Source organism: Salvelinus fontinalis, unplaced genomic scaffold, assembly GCF_029448725.1.
Source record: "Salvelinus fontinalis isolate EN_2023a unplaced genomic scaffold, ASM2944872v1 scaffold_0142, whole genome shotgun sequence".
Classification (NCBI taxonomy): Eukaryota; Metazoa; Chordata; class Actinopteri; order Salmoniformes; family Salmonidae; genus Salvelinus; species Salvelinus fontinalis.
This window is the reverse complement of record NW_026600351.1, coordinates 329,224-351,066: the sequence shown is the minus strand read 5'-3', so window position 1 is coordinate 351,066 and position 21,843 is coordinate 329,224. Positions and strand designations below refer to the sequence as shown.

The 21,843-nt window shown below is 42.1% G+C and overlaps 1 protein-coding gene across 6 annotated transcripts in view; it reads left to right on the top strand.

Annotated features, from left to right (window-relative positions):
- LOC129843461 (cyclin-dependent kinase-like 5) overlaps positions 1 to 21,843 on the top strand; it is a 97,009-nt gene that overhangs the window by 7,650 nt on the left and 67,516 nt on the right. For all 6 annotated transcript variants that reach the window (XM_055912183.1, XM_055912186.1, XM_055912181.1 and 3 more), the window contains exon 3: positions 5,099 to 5,133. In XM_055912183.1, coding sequence (XP_055768158.1) covers positions 5,099 to 5,133 — 35 coding nt within the window. The remainder of the gene's footprint in view (positions 1 to 5,098; positions 5,134 to 21,843) is intronic.

Below are 21,843 nucleotides of genomic sequence, written 5' to 3'. Positions count from 1 at the left end.
TGATGACTATTCACCAACTATCTACTGTCTGTGTGATGAATATTCACCAACTATCTACTGTCTGTGTAATGACTATTCACCAACGATCTACTGTCTGTGTGATGACTATTCACCAACTATCTACTGTCTGTGTGATGACTATTCACCAACTATCTACTGTCTGTGTAATGACTATTCACCAACTGTCTACTGTCTGTGTAATGACTATTCACCAACTATCTACTGTCTGTGTAATGACTATTCACCAACTATCTACTGTCTGTGTGATGACTATTCACCAACTATCTACTGTCTGTGTGATGACTATTCACCAACTATCTACTGTCTGTGTAATGACTATTCACCAACTGTCTACTGTCTGTGTAATGACTATTCACCAACTATCTACTGTCTGTGTAATGACTATTCACCAACTATCTACTGTCTGTGTAATGACTATTCACCAACTGTCTACTGTCTGTGTAATGACTATTCACCAACTATCTACTATCTGTGTAATGACTATTCACCAACTATCTACTGTCTGTGTGATGACTATTCACCAACTATCTACAGTCTGTGTAATGACTATTCACCAACTATCTACTGTCTGTGTAATGACTATTCACCAACTATCTACTGTCTGTGTGATAACTATTCACCAACTATCTACTGTCTGTGTGATGAATATTCACCAACTATCTACTGTCTGTGTAATGACTATTCACCAACTATCTACTGTCTGTGTGATGACTATTCACCAACTATCTACTGTCTGTGTGATGACTATTCACCAACTATCTACTGTCTGTGTGATGACTATTCACCAACTATCTACTGTCTGTGTAATGACTATTCACCAACTATGTACTGTCTGTGTAATGACTATTCACCAACTATCTACTGTCTGTGTGATGACTATTCACCAACTATCTACTGTCTGTGTGATGACTATTCACCAACTATCTACTGTCTGTGTAATGACTATTCACCAACTGTCTGTCTACTGTCTGTGTAATGACTATTCACCAACTATCTACTCTCTGTGTAATGACTATTCACCAACTATCTACTGTCTGTGTGATGACTATTCACCAACTATCTACTGTCTGTGTAATGACTATTCACCAACTATCTACTGTCTGTATAATGACTATTCACCAACTATCTACTGTCTGTGTAATGACTATTCACCAACTATCTACTGTCTGTATAATGACTATTCACCAACTATGTACTGTCTGTGTAATGACTATTCACCAACTATCTACTGTCTGTGTAATGACTATTCACCAACTATCTACTGTCTGTGTGATGACTATTCACCAACTATGTACTGTCTGTGTAATGACTATTCAATTACTATCTACTGTCTGTGTGATGACTATTCACCAACTATCTACTGTCTGTGTAATGACTATTCACCAACTATCTACTGTCTGTGTAATGACTATTCACCAACTATCTACTGTCTGTGTGATGACTATTCACCAACTATCTACAGTCTGTGTGATGACTATCCACCAACTATCTACTGTCTGTGTAATGACTATTCACCAACTATGTACTGTCTGTGTAATGACTATTCACCAACTATCTACTGTCTGTGTGATGACTATTCACCAACTATCTACTGATTATGTGATAACTATTCAATTAATATTTACTGACTACGTAATGACTATGTGGCAGCTGTCTACTTACTATATAATAACTATTCTCTAACTATCTACTGACTATTTGATGACAATATAATAACTATTCTCTAACTATAAACTGACTATAAACTGACTATAAACTGACTATAAACTGACGATCCACTGACTATAAACTGACTATAAACTGACTATCCACTGACTATAAACAGACTATAAACAGACTATAAACTGACTATCTACTGACTATAAACTGACTATAAACTGACTATCTACTGACTATAAACTGACTATCTACTGACTATAAACTGACTATAAACTGACTATCTACTGACTATAAACTGACTATCTACTGACTATAAACTGACTATAAACTGACTATCTACTGACTATAAACTGACTATCTACTGACTATAAACTGACTATAAACTGACTATAAACTGACTATCTACTGACTATAAACTGACTATAAACTGACTATAAACTGACTATAAACTGACTATAAACTGACTATAAACTGACTATAAACTGACTATAAACTGACTATAAACAGACTATAAACAGACTATAAACTGACTATAAACTGACTATAAACAGACTATAAACTGACTATCTACTGACTATAAACAGACTATCTACTGACTATAAACAGACTATAAACTGACTATCTACTGACTATAAACTGACTATAAACTGACTATCTACTGACTATAAACTGACGATCCACTGACTATAAACTGACTATAAACTGACTATAAACTGACTATAAACTGACTATCTACTGACTATAAACTGACTATAAACTGACTATAAACTGACTATAAACTGACTATCCACTGACTATAAACTGACTATAAACTGACTATAAAATGACTATAAACTGACTATAAACTGACTATCCACTGACTATAAACTGACTATAAACTGACTATAAACTGACTACCCACTGACTATAAACTGACTATAAACTGACTATAAACTGACTATAAACTGACTATCCACTGACTATAAACTGACTATAAACTGACTATAAACTGACTACCCACTGACTATAAACTGACTATAAACAGACTATAAACAGACTATCTACTGACTATAAACTGACGATCCACTGACTATAAAATGACTATAAACTGACTATAAACTGACTATAAACTGACTATAAAATGACTATAAACTGACTATAAACTGACTATAAACAGACTATAAACTGACTATAAAATGACTATAAACAGACTATAAACTGACTATAAAATGACTATAAACAGACTATAAACTGACTATAAAATGACTATAAACTGACTATAAAATGACTATAAACAGACTATAAACTGACTATAAAATGACTATAAACTGACTATAAACTGACTATAAACTGACTATAAACTGACTATAAACTGACTATAAACAGACTATAAACTGACTATCTACTGACTATAAACTGACGATCCACTGACTATAAACTGACTATAAACTGACTATAAACTGACTATCTACTGACTATAAACTGACTATCTACTGACTATAAACTGACTATAAACTGACTACCCACTGACTATAAACTGACTATAAACTGACTATAAACTGACTATAAACAGACTATAAACAGACTATAAACTGACTATAAACTGACTATAAACTGACTATCTACTGACTATAAACTGACTATCTACTGACTATAAACTGACTATAAACTGACTATAAACTGACTATAAACTGACTATAAACTGACTATAAACTGACTATAAACAGACTATAAACAGACTATAAACTGACTATAAACTGACTATAAACTGACTATAAACTGACTATAAACTGACTATAAACTGACTACCCACTGACTATAAACTGACTATAAACTGACTATAAACTGACTACCCACTGACTATAAACTGACTATAAACTGACTATAAACTGACTATCCACTGACTATAAACTGACTATAAACTGACTATAAACTGACTATAAACTGACTATAAACTGACTATAAACTGACTATAAACTGACTACCCACTGACTATAAACTGACTATAAACTGACTATAAACTGACTATAAACAGACTATAAACTGACTATAAACTGACTAAACTGACTATAAACAGACTATAAACTGACTATAAACTGACTATAAACTGACTATAAACTGACTATCTACTGACTATAAACTGACTATAAACTGACTATCTACTGACTATAAACTGACTATAAACTGACTATAAACTGACTACCCACTGACTATAAACTGACTATAAACTGACTATAAACAGACTATAAACTGACTATAAACTGACTATAAACTGACTATAAACTGACTATCTACTGACTATAAACTGACTATAAACTGACTATAAACTGACTATAAACTGACTATAAACTGACTATCTACTGACTATAAACTGACTATAAACTGACTATATACTGACTATCTACTGATTATAAACTGACTATAAACTGACTATTCACTGACTATAAACTGGCTATAAACTGACTACTGACTGACCGGTCATGTTGTAATGGAGGAATCATGTTTTCTCTGACAGCATCTGTCAGAATGCCAGAAAGCAGTGGGCCTCCCAAGGGTGGTGCAGTGGTCTGCATCACAGTGCCACTAGAGATCGTGGTTCGAGTCCAGGCTCTGTCGCAGCCGGCCGCGACCGGGAGACCCATGGAGCGGTGCACAATTGGCCCAGCGTCGTCTGGGTTAGTGGAGGGTTTGGCTGGCAGGGATGTCCCCATCGCTCTCTAGCGACTCCTGTAGCCGGGCGCAGTGCACGCTGACACGGTCGCAAGGTGCAGGGCAGGGATGTCCCCATCGCTCTCTAGCGACTCCTGTAGCCGGGCGCAGTGCACGCTGACACGGTCGCAAGGTGCAGGGCAGGGATGTCCCCATCGGTCTCTAGCGACTCCTGTAGCTGGGCGCAGTGCACGCTGACGCGGTCACAAGGTACAGGGCGTTTCCTCTGACACATTGGTGCGGCTGACTTGTCAAGAAGCAGTACGGCTTGGTCGGGTTGTGTTTTGGAGGACGCACGGCCCTCGACCTTCGCCTCTCCTGAGTCCGTACGGGAGTTGCAGTGATGAGACAAGACTGTAACTACCAATTGGATATCACAAAATTGGGGAGAAAAAGGGTAAACACATTTTTTTAAATATATAAATAAATAAAAACAAAGCCAGAAAGCCAAATGAAGGGTTCACAGTTGAAGTCTTCATCTTTGAAATATGGATGAGCATAAAGTGTGCATGAGCTGAGGTGCATGACATCTCCCAGGACCGTTTCTTCACCCTTGAATGACTACAGAACATAGGAAAGACGAGCTCCACTTCATCTACACCTTGTTTAGAGAATATCAACTCTTTATAGGAGGATTCACCAACCTTTTCTAGCTGAACCATTAATACAATTGTAAGTCATGTTTGGATAAATCCCTGTTACTAACCGTTCTCCTCTCTTCTCTCTCCAGGAGCCTATGGAGTAGTCCTGAAGTGCAGGCACAAGGTAAGACCATAACGGCATCATTGTCACACAGTTGATTCTTCAGGAAGTCTCATGTGAAATACACAGTGACATTTTACTCTTTATTCTTAAGGTTTAAATGCTCATAACAGGTACTCTTTATCCTTAAGGTATACATGTTTATAACAGGTACTCTTTATCCTTAAGGTATACATGTTTATAACAGGTTCTCATCATTAAGGTATACATGTTTATAACAGGTTCTCATCATTAAGGTATACATGTTTATAACAGGTTCTCATCATTAAGGTATACATGTTTATAACAGGTTCTCTTTATCCTTAAGGTATACATGTTTATAACAGGTTCTCATCATTAAGGTATACATGTTTATAACAGGTTCTCTTTATCCTTAAGGTATACATGTTTATAACAGGTTCTCATCATTAAGGTATACATGTTTATAACAGGTTCTCATCATTAAGGTATACATGTTTATAACAGGTTCTCTTTATCCTTAAGGTATACATGTTTATAACAGGTTCTCTTCATCCTTAAGGTATACATGTTTATAACAGGTTCTCTTTATCCTTAAGGTATACATGTTTATAACAGGTTCTCTTTATCATTAAGGTATACATGTTTATAACAGGTTCTCATCATTAAGGTATACATGTTTATAACAGGTTCTCTTCATCCTTAAGGTATACATGTTTATAACAGGTTCTCTTTATCATTAAGGTGCAATATGCTGAAACCGCTTACCTGGTTGCTAAAATTCAAATAGTTTGCCTAATTTCAGTTTATGTGACAAAACAAGCAAGTATAGTTTAGAGAATCATTGTACCATCTAAAGCGCTGTGACATATATTTTCCATAAGCCCAAATATTGTATTTTCAGCTGTTTGAAGCTCGTGCAATTTTTTGCACACGTGAACATGCTCGTGAAATCGCTGCACAAATGTAGCCTGTCATTACAGACATACAAGGTGATGCATTTTCAAAATGCAAGACTGGCTACAGAAATAAACTGCATCCTGTACTTGCATTTGGAGCTGAAAGTCATTCATGTTAGCAGCAAATATCAACTAGGGCTGTATCATGTCACTTCTCTAGAGTCTAGAGCAGAATCAACTAGGGCTATATCATGTCACTTCTCTGGAGTCTAGAGCAGAATCAACTAGGGCTGTATCATGTCACTTCTCTGGAGTCTAGAGCAGAATCAACTAGGGCTATATCATGTCACTTCTCTGGAGTCTAGAGCAGAATCAACTAGGGCTGTATCATGTCACTTCTCTAGAGTCTAGAGCAGAATCAACTAGGGCTATATCATGTCACTTCTCTAGAGTCTAGAGCAGAATCAACTAGGGCTATATCATGTCACTTCTCTAGAGTCTAGAGCAGAATCAACTAGGGCTGTATCATGTCACTTCTCTAGAGTCTAGAGCAGAATCAACTAGGGCTGTATCATGTCACTTCTCTAGAGTCTAGAGCAGAATCAACTAGGGCTGTATCATGTCACTTCTCTAGAGTCTAGAGCAGAATCAACTAGGGCTGTATCATGTCACTTCTCTAGAGTCTAGAGCAGAATCAACTAGGGCTATATCATGTCACTTCTCTAGAGTCTAGAGCAGAATCAACTAGGGCTGTATCATGTCACTTCTCTAGAGTCTAGAGCAGAATCAACTAGGGCTATATCATGTCACTTCTCTAGAGTCTAGAGCAGAATCAACTAGGGCTATATCATGTCACTTCTCTAGAGTCTAGAGCAGAATCATCTAGGGCTATATCATGTCACTTCTCTGGAGTCTAGAGCAGAATCAACTAGGGCTATATCATGTCACTTCTCTAGAGTCTAGAGCAGAATCAACTAGGGCTGTATCATGTCACTTCTCTAGAGTCTAGAGCAGAATCAACTAGGGCTATATCATGTCACTTCTCTAGAGTCTAGAGCAGAATCAACTAGGGCTATATCATGTCACTTCTCTAGAGTCTAGAGCAGAATCAACTAGGGCTATATCATGTCACTTCTCTAGAGTCTAGAGCAGAATCAACTAGGGCTGTATCATGTCACTTCTCTAGAGTCTAGAGCAGAATCAACTAGGGCTATATCATGTCACTTCTCTAGAGTCTAGAGCAGAATCAACTAGGGCTGTATCATGTCACTTCTCTAGAGTCTAGAGCAGAATCAACTAGGGCTATATCATGTCACTTCTCTAGAGTCTAGAGCAGAATCAACTAGGGCTATATCATGTCACTTCTCTAGAGTCTAGAGCAGAATCATCTAGGGCTATATCATGTCACTTCTCTAGAGTCTAGAGCAGAATCATCTAGGGCTATATCACGTCACTTCTCTGGAGTCTAGAGCAGAATCAACTAGGGCTATATCATGTCACTTCTCTAGAGTCTAGAGCAGAATCAACTAGGGCTGTATCATGTCACTTCTCTAGAGTCTAGAGCAGAATCAACTAGGGCTGTATCATGTCACTTCTCTAGAGTCTAGAGCAGAATCAACTAGGGCTGTATCATGTCACTTCTCTAGAGTCTAGAGCAGAATCATCTAGGGCTGTATCATGTCACTTCTCTAGAGTCTAGAGCAGAATCATCCAGCCTACTTGTAGTGGAGGTTGCAGGATCAGATGGAAAGCATGTTCTCTCTGCACCATTTTGGATGGCAGCCTGCTTGCTGTGCTTCCCCACAATTATGCATCTTCGTTCCGTAATATTAAAGGCAGTGCGATGTTACAGCTATATTTAGACATCTAGCCAGAAGCCACCCAAACTAGGCCTATCTGAAATATGACAATGATCAATCAAATCGCCAGGAAAACTATTGTTCTGGCAAAGATGAGTCACTATTTTATATGATAGACTCAGTCCTACCGAGTAAAACTGGAGGAAATGAAACAAAATATTGGTCACTACCCACTGGGCACGTTTAAGGTCTAAAATTTTAACATTTATTAAATAGTTGTTTTTTCTCATCAATCTACCCACAATACGCCATAATGACAAAGCAAATACAGATTTTTAGACATTTTTGCAAATGTATTAAACATAAAAAAAATGGAAATATCACATTTAATACGTTTTCAGACCCTTTACTCAGTGCTTTGATGAAGCACCTTTGGCAGTGATTACAGCCTCGGGTCTTCTTGGGTATGATGCTACAAGCTTGGCACACCTGTATTTGGGGATTTTCTCCCATTCTTCTCTGCAGATCCTCTCAAGCTCTGTCAGGGTGGTTGGGGAGTGTCGCTGCACAGCGGTTTTCAGGTCTCTCCAGAGATGTTGGATCGGGTTCAAGTCTGGGCTCTGGCTGGGCCACTCAAGGACATTCAGAGACTTGTCCCTAAGCCACTCCTGCGTTGTCTTGGCTGTGTGCTTAGGGTCGTTGTCCTGTTGGAAGGTGAACCTTCGACCCTGTATGAGGTCCTGGAGCAGGTTTTCATGAAGGATCTCTCTATACTTTGCTCCGTTCATCTTTCCCTCGGTCTTTACTTGTCTCCCAGTCCCTGCCGCTGAAAAACATCCCCACAGCGTGATGCTGCCACCACCATGCTTCACCGTAGGGATGGTGCCACCACCATGCATCACCGTAGGGATGGTAATGGCCAGGTGATGAGCGGTGCCTAGTTTCCTCCAGACGTGATGCTTGGCATTCAGGCCAAAGAGTTCAAACTTGGTTTCATCAGACCATAAAATCTTGTTTCTCATGGTCTGAGAGTCCTTTAGGTGCCTTTTGCCAAACTCCAAGCGGGCTGTCATGTGCCTTTTATTGAGTGGCTTCCGTCTGGTCACTCTACCATAAAGACCTGATTGGTGGAGTGCTGCAGAGATGGTTGTCCTTCTGAAAGGTTCTCCCATCTCCACAGAGGAACTCTGGAGCTCTGTCAGAGTAACCATCGGGTTCTTGGTCACCTCCCTGACCAAGGCCCTTCTCCCCCGTTTGCTGGGCGTTGTTTGGCAGGGCGGCCAGCTCTAGGAACAGTTTTGGTGGTTCCAAACTTCTTCCATTTAAGAATGATGGAGGCCACTGTGTTCTTGGGGACCTTCAATGCTCCCCCAGATCTGTGCCTCGACACAATCCTTTCTCGGAGCTCTAAAGGACAATTCCTTCGAACTCATGGCTTGGTTTTTGCTCTGACATGGACTGTCAACTGTGGGACCTTATACAGACAGGTTTGTGCCTTTCCAAATCATGTCCAATCAATTGAATTTACCACAGGTGGACTCCAATGAAGTTCTAGAAACATCTCAAGGATGATCAATGGAAAACGGATGCACTTGAGCTCAATTTCGAGTCTCATAGCAAAGTGTCTGAATACTTATGTAAATAAGGTATTTCAGTTTTTATGTTTTATACATTTGTTTAAAAAATATATTTAAAAAAATGTGCTTTGTCATTATGGAGTATTGTGTATAGATTGTTTTATTTAATCCATTTTAAGTGAAGGGGTCTGAATACTGTCTGAATGCACTGTAGGCCCGTTACATTATGTGGGTTCTGATGAAAGGACGTCATGTTTTTAAAGAGATTAAGCCTGCAGAGATCCATAGACAGGCAGAATCTGATACCCGGGGCTGATCAATTTCTTTGATGGAATGTGTGGTGTGCAAAAAGTTAACTTTTGGTCATTGTCTTCACGGGGACATATTTTGATGTGATACGTGTTCTCCCTGAATGGTTACCCATGAAATGTCATTTCACCAGTGTTGACTACACCTGATGATTAGGCCCTGACATAAAGCCCAGTGTAGTTTGGAACAATAGGATCAACTTACTGATTCACTACATGGAAATCATGTTGAACTCACTACAAACCTTCTAGTTTATTGATAGTTGTCCAGGGCAGGGCAGAGTAACAGAACCTTGTAGTTTATTGATAGTTGTCCAGGGCAGAGCAACAGAACCTTGTAGTTTATTGATAGTTGTCCAGGGCAGGGCAGAGCAACAGAACCTTGTAGTTTATTGATAGTTGTCCAGGGCAGGGCAGGGCAACAGAACCTTGTAGTTTATTGATAGTTGTCCAGGGCAGGGCAAAGCAACAGAACCTTGTAGTTTATTGATAGTTGTCCAGGGCAGGGCAGAGCAACAGAACCTTGTAGTTTATTGATAGTTGTCCAGGGCAGGGCAGAGCAACAGAACCTTGTAGTTTATTGATAGTTGTCCAGGGCAGGGCAGAGCAACAGAACCTTGTAGTTTATTGATAGTTGTCCAGGGCAGAGCAACAGAACCTTGTAGTTTATTGATAGTTGTCCAGGGCAGGGCAAAGCAACAGAACCTTGTAGTTTATAGATAGTTGTCCAGGGCAGAGCAACAGAACCTTGTAGTTTATTGATAGTTGTCCAGGGCAGAGCAACAGAACCTTGTAGTTTATTGATAGTTGTCCAGGGCAGGGCAAAGCAACAGAACCTTGTAGTTTATTGATAGTTGTCCAGGGCAGGGCAAAGCAACAGAACCTTGTAGTTTATTGATAGTTGTCCAGGGCAGGGCAAAGCAACAGAACCTTGTAGTTTATTGATAGTTGTCCAGGGCAGGGCAAAGCAACAGAACCTTGTAGTTTATTGATAGTTGTCCAGGGCAGGGCAGAGCAACATAACCTTGTAGTTTATTGATAGTTGTCCAGGGCAGGGCAGAGCAACAGAACCTTGTAGTTTATTGATAGTTGTCCAGGGCAGGGCAAAGCAACAGAACCTTGTAGTTTATTGATAGTTGTCCAGGGCAGATCAACAGAACCTTGTAGTTTATTGATAGTTGTCCAGGGCAGAGCAACAGAACCTTGTAGTTTATTGATAGTTGTCCAGGGCAGGGCAAAGCAACAGAACCTTGTAGTTTATTGATAGTTGTCCAGGGCAGATCAACAGAACCTTGTAGTTTATTGATAGTTGTCCAGGGCAGGGCAGGGCAGGGCAGAGCAACAGAACCTTGTATTTTATTGATAGTTGTCCAGGGCAGGGCAGAGCAACAGAACCTTGTAGTTTATTGATAGTTGTCCAGGGCAAAGCAACAGAACCTTGTAGTTTATTGATAGTTGTCCAGGGCAGGGCAAAGCAACAGAACCAAGGTCAATCAGTAGCAGTGTTTGTAACGTGGACCTTTAACCATTGACATCATCAACTCCGCATCATATTGATTAATTAGGCTGCAGCCAAACCTGTATTGATCATCTCTTAGTTGGTCAGTTGATCAGGCCTGGGGAGAAACTATTTGGAGCAAGGGGAAAAGTTAATAGTGTATGTCCCAAATGGCACTCCATTGCGTATATAGTATATAGCACTACTTTTGACCAGGGCTCATAGGGCCCATAGGGATCTGGTCTAAAGTAGTGCACCAAATAGAGAATAGGGTGACATTTTAGAAGCTAGCAATAGTTCTAGTAGGCAGACACCTCCATTCACAGGTTGGGAAATGATTTACTAATTGAATTAATTGAACTATTCAAGTCAGAATCATAATAAAATCAGAATAATAATATCTGGACTAATTTGCAAATGAGGCTAAATCATTTTAATGAAAAGTTCACTAAAGTTTCTCTGCAATATACAGGCCATGTCCCAGAAAATATTTTCCAGTCCAAGTTACCTCTTATCTCAATTATTACCATTATGCTAATGTTCCCCAATAGCCTCTCAGAAATCCTGTTATGAAGTGTATTTTTAGCCTGAAACTTTTTTAGTGGAAAGGGGTTTCCTGAATCCTGATGAATATTTAATTTCTCTGCTCACTGTAATATGGTCTGAGTCTGAAATGGGACCCTATTCCCTACATAGTGTCCTACTTTTGACCAGACCCTATGCAGGACCTGGTCAAATGTAGTGCACTATATAGGGAATAGGGTCCCATTTGGGATGCAACCTTGGTCAAAGGCATCATGCAGAACAGCACCCACCTCAGTAGCTGAATCTTCTAGTACATGTTTCAGATGAAATCTAATAGAATTTAATGCCTGGTGAGAATTTACCATTTGTCAAAAGAATGTTTGGTCTCTTGATTGACAGGCTTACCAACCAATCACACACAGCCCTCCACTTCGGCAGCCTGATTGTCACGTTCCTGACCTGTTTTCTGTTGTTTTGTATGTGTTTAGTTGGTCAGGGCGTGAGTTGGGGTGGGTAGTCTATGTTATGTGTTTTCTATGTTGGGTTAATGTGTTGCCTGGTATGGTTCTCAATTAGAGGCAGGTGTTTGACGTTTCCTCTGATTGAGAACCATATTAAGGTATGTTGTTCTCACTGTTTGTTTGTGGGTGATTGTTCCTGTGTCTGTGTATACCACATGGGACTGTTTCGTTTGTTTGTTCGTTTTAGGTAGTCTGTTCCTGTTCGTGCGTTCTTCGTCTATATGTAAGTTCGTTTGTTTCAGGTCTGTTGCCTTCGTTTATTGTTTTGTAGTTTGTTCTAGTGTTCATTAGTGTTTCGTCTTTCATTTAATAAATCAGTATGTATTCATCACCCGCTGCGCCTTGGTCCGTTCATTCACCACAAGACGAACGTTACACTGATGGTTGAGATTGTCTTGATGAACGGGTATTTTACTTGGTTGAAGTTTGTTTACCATTCTGTCATTGTTTCTTTGGATGGAGAAACGGAGAGATGGAGGGGTGGCTCTCCTCTCCTCCCTGTGATTGGATGGAGAAACGGAGAGATGGAGGGGTGGCTCTCCTCTCCTCCCTGTGATTGGATGGAGAAACGGAGAGATGGAGGGGTGGCTCTCCTCTCATCCCTGTGATTGGATGGAGAAACGGAGAGATGGAGGGGTGGCTCTCCTCTCCTCCCTGTGATTGGATGGAGAAACGGAGAGATGGAGGGGTGGCTCTCCTCTCCTCCCTGTGATGGATGGAGAAACGGAGAGATGGAGGGGTGGCTCTCCTCTCCTCCCTGTGATTGTGTCATCTACATGTGTTGTTTCTGGCTGGTCTATTTTGAGACAGCAGAGAGAGACTGCATATTTTCATTTGTCTTTTCTCTCCCAGACGCGTTTCTGTTTGCACAGTTGGGCACAGCTGTGGACGCTTGTGCTCCAGCTCCCCCAAACCAAACTCAACTCTGGGCATGGCTTTCAGCTCACAACTCATAGAAAATAGTTCCTGTCTTGTGTGGGGGCTGAAAATAATTTGTAGAGTTGAACTAGCCTATGTTTCACTTCACCATCCATTCTGAGGAAGATTGGGGCGGCAGGTAGCCTAGTGGTTAGAGCGTTGGGCCAGTAACCGAAAGGCTGCTAGATTGAATCCCCGAGCTGACAAGGTAAAAATCTGTTGTTCTGTCCCTGAACAAGGCAGTTCCCACTGTTCCTAGGCCGTCATTGAAAATAAGAATTTAATTATTAACTGACTTGTCTAGTTAAATAAATAAAAAATACATTTGGAGTGACTGCAGACAGAGCATGACTAATGTTAGGCTCCACTTGCTAGTCACACGTTCTGAACAACGACTAACTCATTTGTTGCACTTCTGACTTTTGTGAGGGGGTGTGGTTACTGGCTGTCCTTATGAAGAGAACTGTAGGGGGTGTGGTTACTGGCTGTCCTTATGAAGAGAACTGTAGGGGGTGTGGTTATCGGCTGTCCTTATGAAGAGAACTGTAGGGGGTGTGGTTACTGGCTGTCCTTATGAAGAGAACTGTAGGGGGTGTGGTTATCGGCTGTCCTTATGAAGAGAACTGTAGGGGGTGTGGTTACTGGCTGTCCTTATGAAGAGAACTATAGGGGGTGTGGTTATCGGCTGTCCTTATGAAGAGAACTGTAGGGGGTGTGGTTACTGGCTGTCCTTATGAAGAGAACTGTAGGAGGTGGAGTTACTGGCTGTCCTTATGAAGAGAACTGTAGGAGGTGGAGTTACTGGCTGTCCTTATGAAGAGAACTGTAGGAGGTGTGGTTACTGGCTGTCCTTATGAAGAGAACTGTAGGAGGTGTGGTTATCGGCTGTCCTTATGAAGAGAACTGTAGGGGGTGTGGTTACTGGCTGTCCTTATGAAGAGAACTGTAGGAGGTGGAGTTACTGGCTGTCCTTATGAAGAGAACTGTAGGAGGTGTGGTTACTGGCTGTCCTTATGAAGAGAACTGTAGGAGGTGGAGTTACCGGCTGTCCTTATGAAGAGAACTGTAGGGAGTGGTTACTGGCTGTCCTTATGAAGAGAACTGTAGGGGGTGTGTTTATCGGCTGTCCTTATGAAGAGAACTGTAGGAGGTGTGGTTACCGGCTGTCCTTATGAAGAGAACTGTAGGGGGTGTGGTTATCGGCTGTCCTTATGAAGAGAACTGTAGGAGGTGTGTTTATCGGCTGTCCTTATGAAGAGAACTGTAGGAGGTGGAGTTACCGGCTGTCCTTATGAAGAGAACTGTAGGGGGTGTGGTTATCGGCTGTCCTTATGAAGAGAACTGTAGGGGGTGTGGTTATCGGCTGTCCTTATGAAGAGAACTGTAGGGGGTGTGGTTATCGGCTGTCCTTATGAAGAGAACTGTAGGGGGTGTGGTTACTGGCTGTCCTTATGAAGAGAACTGTAGGAGGTGGAGTTACTGGCTGTCCTTATGAAGAGAACTGTAGGAGGTGTGGTTACTGGCTGTCCTTATGAAGAGAACTGTAGGAGGTGGAGTTACCGGCTGTCCTTATGAAGAGAACTGTAGGAGGTGTGGTTACTGGCTGTCCTTATGAAGAGAACTGTAGGAGGTGTGGTTACTGGCTGTCCTTATGAAGAGAACTGTAGGAGGTGGAGTTACTGGCTGTCCTTATGAAGAGAACTGTAGGGGGTGTGGTTATCGGCTGTCCTTATGAAGAGAACTGTAGGGGGTGTGGTTACTGGCTGTCCTTATGAAGAGAACTGTAGGGGGTGTGGTTACCGGCTGTCCTTATGAAGAGAACTGTAGGGGGTGTGGTTATCGGCTGTCCTTATGAAGAGAACTGTAGTAGGTGTGGTTACCGGCTGTCCTTATGAAGAGAACTGTAGGGGGTGTGGTTACCGGCTGTCCTTATGAAGAGAACTGTAGGGGGTGTGGTTATCGGCTGTCCTTATGAAGAGAACTGTAGGGGGTGTGGTTATCGGCTGTCCTTATGAAGAGAACTGTAGGAGGTGTGGTTACCGGCTGTCCTTATGAAGAGAACTGTAGGGGGTGTGGTTATCGGCTGTCCTTATGAAGAGAACTGTAGGGGGTGTGGTTATCGGCTGTCCTTATGAAGAGAACTGTAGGGGGTGTGGTTATCGGCTGTCCTTATGAAGAGAACTGTAGGGGGTGTGGTTATCGGCTGTCCTTATGAAGAGAACTGTAGGGGGTGTGGTTATCGGCTGTCCTTATGAAGAGAACTGTAGGGGGTGTGGTTATCGGCTGTCCTTATGAAGAGAACTGTAGGGGGTGTGGTTATCGGCTGTCCTTATGAAGAGAACTGTAGGGGGTGTGGTTATCGGCTGTCCTTATGAAGAGAACTGTAGGGGGTGTGGTTATCGGCTGTCCTTATGAAGAGAACTGTAGGGGGTGTGGTTATCGGCTGTCCTTATGAAGAGAACTGTAGGGGGTGTGGTTATCGGCTGTCCTTATGAAGAGAACTGTAGGGGGTGTGGTTATCGGCTGTCCTTATGAAGAGAACTGTAGGGGGTGTGGTTATCGGCTGTCCTTATGAAGAGAACTGTAGGGGGTGTGGTTATCGGCTGTCCTTATGAAGAGAACTGTAGGGGATGTGGTTATCGGCTGTCCTTATGAAGAGAACTGTAGGGGGTGTGGTTACCGGCTGTCCTTATGAAGAGAACTGTAGGGGGTGTGGTTATCGGCTGTCCTTATGAAGAGAACTGTAGGGGGTGTGGTTACCGGCTGTCCTTATGAAGAGAACTGTAGGAGGTGGAGTTGCTGGCTGTCCTTATGAAGAGAACTGTAGGGGGTGTGGTTACTGGCTGTCCTTATGAAGAGAACTGTAGGAGGTGGAGTTACTGGCTGTCCTTATGAAGAGAACTGTAGGGGGTGTGGTTACCGGCTGTCCTTATGAAGAGAACTGTAGGAGGTGTGGTTACCGGCTGTCCTTATGAAGAGAACTGTAGGAGGTGTGGTTACTGGCTGTCCTTATGAAGAGAACTGTAGGAGGTGGAGTTACTGGCTGTCCTTATGAAGAGAACTGTAGGAGGTGGAGTTACTGGCTGTCCTTATGAAGAGAACTGTAGGAGGTGTGGTTACCGGCTGTCCTTATGAAGAGAACTGTAGGGGGTGTGGTTACTGGCTGTCCTTATGAAGAGAACTGTAGGGGGTGTGGTTATCGGCTGTCCTTATGAAGAGAACTGTAGGAGGTGTGGTTACCGGCTGTCCTTATGAAGAGAACTGTAGGAGGTGTGGTTACCGGCTGTCCTTATGAAGAGAACTGTAGGGGGTGTGGTTACCGGCTGTCCTTATGAAGAGAACTGTAGGGGGTGGAGTTACTGGCTAGTGTCCTTATGAAGAGAACTGTAGGAGGTGGAGTTACCGGCTGTCCTTATGAAGAGAACTGTAGGGGGTGTGGTTACCGGCTGTCCTCATGAAGAGAACTGTAGGGGGTGTGGTTACCAGCTGTTCTTATGAAGAGAACTGTAGGAGGTGGAGTTACCGGCTGTCCTTATGAAGAGAACTGTAGGGGGGTGTGGTTACCGGCTGTCCTTATGAAGAGAACTGTAGGAGGTGGAGTTACTGGCTGTCCTTATGAAGAGAACTGTAGGGGGTGTGGTTACCGGCTGTCCTTATGAAGAGAACTGTAGGGGGTGTGGTTAACGGCTGTCCTTATGAAGAGAAGTGTAGGAGGTGGAGTTACCGGCTGTCCTTATGAAGAGAACTGTAGGAGGTGTGGTTACCGGCTGTCCTCATGAAGAGAACTGTAGGAGGTGTGGTTACCGGCTGTCCTTATGAAGAGAACTGTAGGGGGTGTGGTTAACGGCTGTCCTTATGAAGAGAACTGTAGGAGGTGGAGTTACTGGCTGTCCTTATGAAGAGAACTGTAGGAGGTGTGGTTACTGGCTGTCCTTATGAAGAGAACTGTAGGAGGTGGAGTTACTGGCTGTCCTTATGAAGAGAACTGTAGGAGGTGGAGTTACTGGCTGTCCTTATGAAGAGAACTGTAGGAGGTGGAGTTACTGGCTGTCCTTATGAAGAGAACTGTAGGGGGTGTGGTTACCGGCTGTCCTTATGAAGAGAACTGTAGGGGGTGTGTTTATCGGCTGTCCTTATGAAGAGAACTGTAGGGGGTGTGGTTACTGGCTGTCCTTATGAAGAGAACTGTAGGAGGTGGAGTTACCGGCTGTCCTTATGAAGAGAACTGTAGGGGGTGTGGTTACTGGCTGTCCTTATGAAGAGAACTGTAGGAGGTGTGTTTACCGGCTGTCCTTATGAAGAGAACTGTAGGAGGTGGAGTTACCGGCTGTCCTTATGAAGAGAACTGCAGGAGGTGTGGTTACTGGCTGTCCTTATGAAGAGAACTGTAGGGGGTGTGGTTACTGGCTGTTCTTATGAAGAGAATTGTAGGAGGTGGAGTTACTGGCTGTCCTTATGAAGAGAACTGTAGGAGGTGGAGTTACTGGCCAGTGTCCTTATGAAGAGAACTGTAGGGGGTGTGGTTACTGGCTGTCCTTATGAAGAGAACTGTAGGAGGTGTGGTTACCGGCTGTCCTTATGAAGAGAACTGTAGGAGGTGGAGTTACCGGCTGTCCTTATGAAGAGAACTGTAGGGGGTGGAGTTACTGGCCAGTGTCCTTATGAAGAGAACTGTAGGGGGTGTGGTTACTGGCTGTCCTTATGAAGAGAACTGTAGGGGGTGTGGTTACCGGCTGTCCTTATGAAGAGAACTGTAGGAGGTGGAGTTACCGGCTGTCCTTATGAAGAGAACTGTAGGAGGTGTGGTTACCGGCTGTCCTTATGAAGAGAACTGTAGGAGGTGTGGTTACCGGCTGTCCTTATGAAGAGAACTGTAGGAGGTGGAGTTACCGGCTGTCCTTATGAAGAGAACTGTAGGAGGTGTGGTTACCGGCTGTCCTTATGAAGAGAACTGTAGGAGGTGGAGTTACCGGCTGTCCTTATGAAGAGAACTGTAGGAGGTGTGGTTACCGGCTGTCCTTATGAAGAGAACTGTAGGAGGTGTGGTTACCGGCTGTCCTTATGAAGAGAACTGTAGGAGGTGGAGTTACTGGCTGTCCTTATGAAGAGAACTGTAGGGGGTGTGGTTACTGGCTGTCCTTATGAAGAGAACTGTAGGAGGTGGAGTTACTGGCTGTCCTTATGAAGAGAACTGTAGGAGGTGGAGTTACTGGCTGTCCTTATGAAGAGAACTGTAGGAGGTGGAGTTACTGGCTGTCCTTATGAAGAGAACTGTAGGAGGTGGAGTTAGTACATTGCCAGGCATGACTGATGTGAAGCTTCATTTGTCTGCAGGATCTACTGTAGTCTAATAGTCCCTGTGTTATCCTGTAGTGTATTCTAATAGTCCCTGTGTTATCCTGTAGTGTATTCTAATAGTCCCTGTGTTATCCTGTAGTGTAGTAGTGTGGTCTAATAGTCCCTGTGTTATCCTGTAGTGTAGTAGTGTAGTCTAATAGTAGGACCTGTGTTATCCTGTAGTGTAGTAGTGTATTCTAATAGTAGGACCTGTGTTATCCTGTAGTGTAGTAGTGTGGTCTAATAGTCCCTGTGTTATCCTGTAGTGTAGTAGTGTAGTCTAATAGTAGGACCTGTGTTATCCTGTAGTGTAGTAGTGTAGTCTAATAGTCCCTGTGTTATCCTGTAGTGTAGTCTAATAGTCCCTGTGTTATCCTGTAGTGTAGTAGTGTAGTCTAATAGTCCCTGTGTTATACTGTAGTGTAATGTGTAGTCTAATAGTCCCTGTGTTATCCTGTAGTGTATTCTAATAGTCCCTGTGTTATCCTGTAGTGTAGTAGTGTAGTCTAATAGTCCCTGTGTTATCCTGTAGTGTAGTAGTGTAGTCTAATAGTCCCTGTGTTATCCTGTAGTGTAGTATTGTAGTCTAATAGTCCATGTGTTATCCTGTAGTGTAGTCTAATAGTCCCTGTGTTATCCTGTAGTGTAGTCTAATAGTCCCTGTGTTATCCTGTAGTGTAGTAGTGTAGTCTAATAGTCCCTGTATTATCCTGTAGTGTAGTAGTGTAGTCTAATAGTCCCTGTGTTATCCTGTAGTGTAGTCTAATAGTCCCTGTGTTATCCTGTAGTGTAGTAGTGTAGTCTAATAGTCTCTGTGTTATCCTGTAGTGTAGTCTATTAGTCCCTGTGTTATCCTGTAGTGTAGTCTAATAGTCCCTGTGTTATCCTGTAGTGTAGTAGTGTAGTCTAATAGTCCCTGTGTTATCCTGTAGTGTAGTAGTGTAGTCTAATAGTCCCTGTGTTATCCTGTAGTGTAGTAGTGTAGTCTATTAGTCCCTGTGTTATCCTGTAGTGTAGTAGTGTAGTCTAATAGTCCCTGTGTTATCATGTAGTGTATTCTAAAAGTCCCTGTGTTATCCTGTAGTGTAGTCTAATAGTCCCTGTGTTATCCTGTAGTGTAGTAGTGTAGTCTAATAGTCTCTGTGTTATCCTGTAGTGTAGTCTATTAGTCCCTGTGTTATCCTGTAGTGTAGTCTAATAGTCCCTGTGTTATCCTGTGTGTAGTAGTGTAGTCTAATAGTCCCTGTGTTATCCTGTAGTGTGTAGTGTAGTAGTGTAGTCTAATAGTCCCTGTGTTATCCTGTAGTGTAGTAGTGTAGTCTATTAGTCCCTGTGTTATCCTGTAGTGTAGTAGTGTAGTCTAATAGTCCCTGTGTTATCCTGTAGTGTATTCTAATAGTCCCTGTGTTATCCTGTAGTGTGGTCTAATAGTCCCTGTGTTATCCTGTAGTGTGGTCTAATAGTCCCTGTGTTATCCTGTAGTGTAGTAGTGTAGTCTATTAGTCCCTGTGTTATCCTGTAGTGTAGTAGTGTAGTCTAATAGTCCCTGTGTTATCCTGTAGTGTGGTAGTGTAGTCTAATAGTCCCTGTGTTATCCTGTAGTGTAGTAGTGTAGTCTAATAGTCCCTGTGTTATCCTGTAGTGTAGTAGTGTAGTCTAATAGTCCCTGTGTTATCCTGTAGTGTAGTAGTGTAGTCTAATAGTCCCTGTGTTATCCTGTAGTGTAGTAGTGTAGTAGAATAGTCCCTGTGTTATCCTGTAGTGTAGTCTAATAGTCCCTGTGTTATCCTGTAGTGTAGTAGTGTAGTCTAATAGTCCCTTTGTTATCCTGTAGTGTAGTAGTGTGGTCTAATAGTCCCTGTGTTATCCTGTAGTGTAGTAGTGTAGTCTAATAGTCCCTGTGTTATCCTGTAGTGTAGTAGTGTAGTCTAATAGTCTCTGTGTTATCCTGTAGTGTAGTAGTGTAGTCTAACAGTCCCTGTGTTATCCTGTAGTGTAGTAGTGTAGTCTAATAGTCCCTGTGTTATCCTGTAGTGTAGTAGTGTAGTCTAATAGTCCCTGTGTTATCCTGTAGTGTAGTCTAACAGTCCCTGTGTTATCCTGTAGTGTAGTAGTATGGTCTAATAGTCTCTGTGTTATCCTGTAGTGTAGTCTAATAGTCCCTGTGTTATCCTGTAGTGTAGTCTAATAGTCCCTGTGTTATCCTGTAATGTAGTAGTGTAGTCTAATAGTCCCTGTGTTATCCTGTAGTGTGGTCTAATAGTCCCTGTGTTATCCTGTAGTGTAGTAGTGTAGTCTAATAGTCCCTGTGTTATCCTGTAGTGTAGTAGTGTAGTCTAATAGTAGGACCTGTGTTATCCTGTAGTGTAGTAGTGTAGTCTAATAGTCCCTGTGTTATCCTGTAGTGTAGTAGTGTAGTCTAATAGTCCCTGTGTTATCCTGTAGTGTAGTAGTGTAGTCTAATAGTCCCTGTGTTATCCTGTAGTGTAGTCTAATAGTCCCTGTGTTATCCTGTAGTGTGGTAGTGTAGTCTAATAGTCCCTGTGTTATCCTGTAGTGTAGTAGTGTAGTCTAATAGTCCCTGTGTTATCCTGTAGTGTAGTCTAATGGTCCCTGTATTATCCTGTAGTGTAGTAGTGTAGTCTAATAGTCCCTGTGTTATCCTGTAGTGTAGTAGTGTGGTCTAATAGTCCCTGTGTTATCCTGTAGTGTAGTAGTGTAGTCTAATAGTCCCTGTGTTATCCTGTAGTGTAGTCTAATAGTCCCTGTGTTATCCTGTAGTGTAGTAGTGTAGTCTAATAGTCCCGGTGTTATCCTGTAGTGTAGTAGTGTATTCTAATAGTCCCTGTGTTATCCTGTAGTGTAGTAGTGTGGTCTAATAGTCCCTGTGTTATCCTGTAGTGTAGTCTAATAGTCCCTGTGTTATCCTGTAGTGTAGTAGTGTAGTCTAATAGTCCCTGTGTTATCCTGTAGTGTAGTAGTGTAGTCTAATAGTCCCTGTGTTATCCTGTAGTGTAGTAGTGTAGTCTAATAGTCCCTGTGTTATCCTGTAGTGTAGTCTAATAGTCCCTGTGTTATCCTGTAGTGTAGTCTAATAGTCCCTGTGTTATCCTGTAGTGTAGTCTAATAGTCCCTGTGTTATCCTGTAGTGTAGTAGTGTAGTCTAATAGTCCCTGTGTTATCCTGTAGTGTAGTAGTGTACTCTAATAGTCCCTGTGTTATCCTGTAGTGTAGTCTAATAGTCCATGTGTTATCCTGTAGTGTAGTCTAATAGTCCCTGTGTTATCCTGTAGTGTAGTCTAATAGTCCCTGTGTTATCCTGTAGTGTAGTAGTGTAGTCTAATAGTCCCTGTGTTATCCTGTAGTGTAGTCT